General features: G+C 44.9%; 1 protein-coding gene across 1 annotated transcript; it reads left to right on the plus strand.

Annotated features, from left to right (window-relative positions):
- The first annotated feature begins 655 nt into the window (after positions 1-655).
- Positions 656-2,194, plus strand: LOC109766954 (uncharacterized). The gene has a single exon (XM_020325704.4). It carries the CDS (start codon positions 709-711, stop codon positions 1,930-1,932), a length of 1,224 nt encoding a protein of 407 aa, XP_020181293.1. The 5' UTR covers positions 656-708; the 3' UTR covers positions 1,933-2,194.
- The last annotated feature ends 2,731 nt before the right edge of the window (positions 2,195-4,925 follow it).

Consider the following 4,925-nt stretch of genomic DNA (forward strand, 5'->3'; position numbering starts at 1 on the left):
TCCTTAATAACACCTTGGTCACCATATAAACTCTTTGAAACCAACACATGAACTTCAAGGAGTGCCTATGGACAAATCCTTCAAATATAACTCAAGGCAACCATTAGTCCATAGAGATTGTCATCAATTACCAAACCAAACATGGGGGCACCGCATGTTCTTTCACCAGCCCATCAGGGGTCATGTCCTGGTGCTCGCATTTATTCTGGTTTTATTTTAGAATTTCCGGCGATGCGCGTTCAGTGCGAGGAGACTGACTTCGTAAAACCTCAAAATGATATGCCGACTCGGATGTGCTCATAGGGGTAGGATGTGCGTGTGTACGTTCATAAAGATGAGTGTATGCGCGTATCTATGAGCGTTTGTGTCTGTACTATGTTAAAAAAATACACACGCACATCCTACTTTATGAGCATCTAGAATTGGCCGGCATGTCGCCTTGAGATTGACGAGGTCATCAGAGCGTATCATAGTCGTCGGAAATGGGACAAACACCGTAAATAATTTGTTTTCGATTAGAAATCTGTTTGTGTATTTTCCGCGAAAAAAATTGTTCGTGTACGTATACGTTCCGCATTGTACGTACTAGTCCCGATTGTATTCGAATTCGGATGGCTCAGCCCGTATATGCAATGAAAATAATAAATACTCAGGACTCATAGATAGAGAGGACACAATCGATCACGCCGCATCGACAGGAGAGACGAGATGAACCCTATCTGCCGCCGCCGCTCCGCCTTGCCGCCGCCGGCGAAGACGACCCCGACGGACGATGAAAACCTACTCCCCGAGGTACTCATCCGCCTCCCCGCGCAGCCTTCCTCTCTCCCCCGCGCCTCCCTCGTCTGCAAGCAGTGGCGCCACCTCATCGCCGATCCCCAATTCCTCCGCCGCTTCTGCGCCCACCACCGGGAGCCCCCCATCATCGGCGTGTTCCTGGACTTCTACCGCGGAGACCTCTCCTTCAGGTCGGTCCTGGATCGCCCGGACCTCATCCCGCCCGAGCGCTTCCCCGTGCGGTTCGACGGCATCGAAGGCGGCGGCGGCGTCGAGGGAAACGACGGCATCTGGTCCTTCCGCCGCTGCCGCCACGGCCGCGTGCTCTTCACCAGAGGGGACCACCTCGGCAAGGGCTGCCGCCAGGTCCTGGTGTGGGACCCCGTCACAGGCGACCGCCGCTTCATAGGCAGTCCGCCGCAGTTGGATCACGACTGGAGCAAGTCACATGTGCAAGCGGATGTGCTCTGTGCTGCCGGCGACAAGGATCACGTGCACGGCAGCTGCCACTCGAGCCTCTTCAAGGTCGTCTTGGTGTGCGCCGACAAGCTCGTCGCGCGAGCCTGCGTCTACTCATCGGAGTCCAACTCATGGGGCGATCTCATATCCACCGATGTTCCATATCACACTATGTCTTGTGTTGGAAGTCGAAGCATCCTGGTTGGCAATTCCCTGCACTGGTTTATTTTTGGTACTCAGACTGGCATCCTTAAGCTTGATTTGGATACTCGGAGCCTAGCTGTTGTAGAGGTGCCGCCGGATGCCCATGCTAGTCATCATGGCCTCTACCTGAGTACGCTGGGCGGCGGGCTTGGCTTCATCGTTGTGTCAGACGACTTCGTAGCTCAACTATGGGTGAGGACGACTGATTTTGATGGAGTTGCTGGATGGATGCCGGCACAAGCAGTTGAGTTGAACAAGCTTCTTCCGCTGAGACCAGGCGAGTGGACAAATCTGCAAACGGTGTTGGGGGTTGCTGGAGATGAGAATGTGATATTTGTGTCAACAAATGGAGGCGTCTTCATGGTCCATCTTGAGTCCTTGCAGTTTAAGAAGATTTTTGAAAGCAATCCTTTCGCCGAATGTACGACATCCACCATCCACCCATTCACAAGTTTTTTTACTGCAGGCAATAACATGAATGTACAAGGATAAGGCATATAGTCTTTTCCAATACTTCTGGAATCCCTTTCGTGTCTTCTGTTACTGTAGCAATTTGGATACTCCAAATATCAATAGTTTGTTCGGCTGGTGATGAACTCATAACAGAGTCTTTTTTAATATACTTTTGTTTAGTGAGCAGTACTAGACAGTGCGGTTGCTCGTCTATTGCAGTATGTGTAACCTGTACTCTGTACCAAGCTATGATGGAGATATTTTCACAATAAGATATATAACAGTTGGAAATTGGCAAGAACTACGTGAGCAGCTTAGCTGAAACCGGAAAAATCAGCGACCAAATTGGCATACTTGAAAGCTTAAACTCTGCGGATCTTGATACTTGCAATTACTTGATTTGATCTTTTGTTATGAAACGACGGCTCTTGTTCTTTTATCATGTTTTGAAGTGCCTCTCTTCTAGTGAAGGGAATATGTTTTAATCTTTGCTAAGGTCACTTTATTTAACTCTGGAGAACCTTTGCCACTTCTGTTTTTCAGAGTTTATTAGCTCGGGTAAATTTTAACTTTTTATGATTTGTGGAGTAGAATGAGCTCACTTAAAAAAAAGGGAGAGGAAACACTGAACCATATGAAAGAGTACTGTATTATTTTTCTTATCAGTATCGTGGTTGTTTGATGTTTCTGTCAATACCATTGGTGCTATCCATCACACATTTGCTCAAGTTAGATAAACATTCGGACTGTACCTTCTTTCTGGGAGAGAAGTCCCTGCTGGATTGTGGCTAAACTTAAATTGGGAGGGGTGGCGATGAAGAGGGAACAGTGTAAGTTTACTTTAGGCCTGTTCGGCAATCCACCGCTCCGAGAAATACAAGAATCTACGGAGCATCTCTTTCTCCACTCCGTATTTTCAACTGAAGCTCGGTCCGCTCGGGGAGCGGAGTCGTGCGGAGCGGCGAGACTCCGAACAGGCCTTTTATCTAGACATTTAGCAGACCAGTTTCCCAGGTTGCATTTTATCACATCTGTTATTGAAAATTTTGGTCGCCGGAGTGTTTACTGAAGACTGGGGCTGCCTCATTATGCAGAATACTGTTTGCGGGGATTAACTTGAACAATAGAAGGTTTTGAAGAAACAAGGTTTTGGGTCGGGTTTTCCTGGTTTTAGAAAGGTTCACGTCTGGTTTTCCAGTTTTTCCCTCCCTGTTCTGTTTGTTTTCCTTTTTTTTTTCCATTTTATCTTCATCAAATTTTCCAGTTCTGTTTAAAAAAATCTCTTAAAATTATTCACGGTTGTTCTTTGATACAACGAGCCTCCTCGCCGATTTCCATTACAAAGAAAGCAGAAAACCATAGAGAGAAAACGTAAAAGGGTCTTCTGTTACTGTAGCAATTTGGATACTCCAAATATCAATAGTTTGTTCGGCTGGTGATGAACTCATAACAGAGTCTTTTTTAATATACTTTTGTTTAGTGAGCAGTACTAGACAGTGCGGTTGCTCGTCTATTGCAGTATGTGTAACCTGTACTCTGTACCAAGCTATGATGGAGATATTTTCACAATAAGATATATAACAGTTGGAAATTGGCAAGAACTACGTGAGCAGCTTAGCTGAAACCGGAAAAATCAGCGACCAAATTGGCATACTTGAAAGCTTAAACTCTGCGGATCTTGATACTTGCAATTACTTGATTTGATCTTTTGTTATGAAACGACGGCTCTTGTTCTTTTATCATGTTTTGAAGTGCCTCTCTTCTAGTGAAGGGAATATGTTTTAATCTTTGCTAAGGTCACTTTATTTAACTCTGGAGAACCTTTGCCACTTCTGTTTTTCAGAGTTTATTAGCTCGGGTAAATTTTAACTTTTTATGATTTGTGGAGTAGAATGAGCTCACTTAAAAAAAAGGGAGAGGAAACACTGAACCATATGAAAGAGTACTGTATTATTTTTCTTATCAGTATCGTGGTTGTTTGATGTTTCTGTCAATACCATTGGTGCTATCCATCACACATTTGCTCAAGTTAGATAAACATTCGGACTGTACCTTCTTTCTGGGAGAGAAGTCCCTGCTGGATTGTGGCTAAACTTAAATTGGGAGGGGTGGCGATGAAGAGGGAACAGTGTAAGTTTACTTTAGGCCTGTTCGGCAATCCACCGCTCCGAGAAATACAAGAATCTACGGAGCATCTCTTTCTCCACTCCGTATTTTCAACTGAAGCTCGGTCCGCTCGGGGAGCGGAGTCGTGCGGAGCGGCGAGACTCCGAACAGGCCTTTTATCTAGACATTTAGCAGACCAGTTTCCCAGGTTGCATTTTATCACATCTGTTATTGAAAATTTTGGTCGCCGGAGTGTTTACTGAAGACTGGGGCTGCCTCATTATGCAGAATACTGTTTGCGGGGATTAACTTGAACAATAGAAGGTTTTGAAGAAACAAGGTTTTGGGTCGGGTTTTCCTGGTTTTAGAAAGGTTCACGTCTGGTTTTCCAGTTTTTCCCTCCCTGTTCTGTTTGTTTTCCTTTTTTTTTTCCATTTTATCTTCATCAAATTTTCCAGTTCTGTTTAAAAAAATCTCTTAAAATTATTCACGGTTGTTCTTTGATACAACGAGCCTCCTCGCCGATTTCCATTACAAAGAAAGCAGAAAACCATAGAGAGAAAACGTAAAAGGGGCAGACAACCAGGCTAACCCTACTACGCCATAACAAACCCAGAGAGAGACTACCTACAGCTGCACTCAGATTATCACAAAGTATTACAAGTGACAAGGAACAGAATAGAAACTTAAAACATCCAGAACACACCCAAAGCAACAAAACCAAAGCCACAGGTGGAGAGCATCAGATCATCAACTCTCACAAAAGCAAAAATAACTTCAGAGCTTCATATAACACCAATCCTTCTTCTCTGGGTTCCAACCAAGGCTCTTTGCATAAATTTCTTCAATAACTTTCTTGGTCAACATCACCCCTTGCTCAATTCTTCCTCTGTCTTGGTTTTCTGCAACGTACACCAAGCATTAAG

The sequence above is a fragment of the Aegilops tauschii genome, chromosome 1 (assembly GCF_002575655.3).
Source record: "Aegilops tauschii subsp. strangulata cultivar AL8/78 chromosome 1, Aet v6.0, whole genome shotgun sequence".
Lineage (NCBI taxonomy): Eukaryota > Viridiplantae > Streptophyta > Magnoliopsida > Poales > Poaceae > Aegilops > Aegilops tauschii.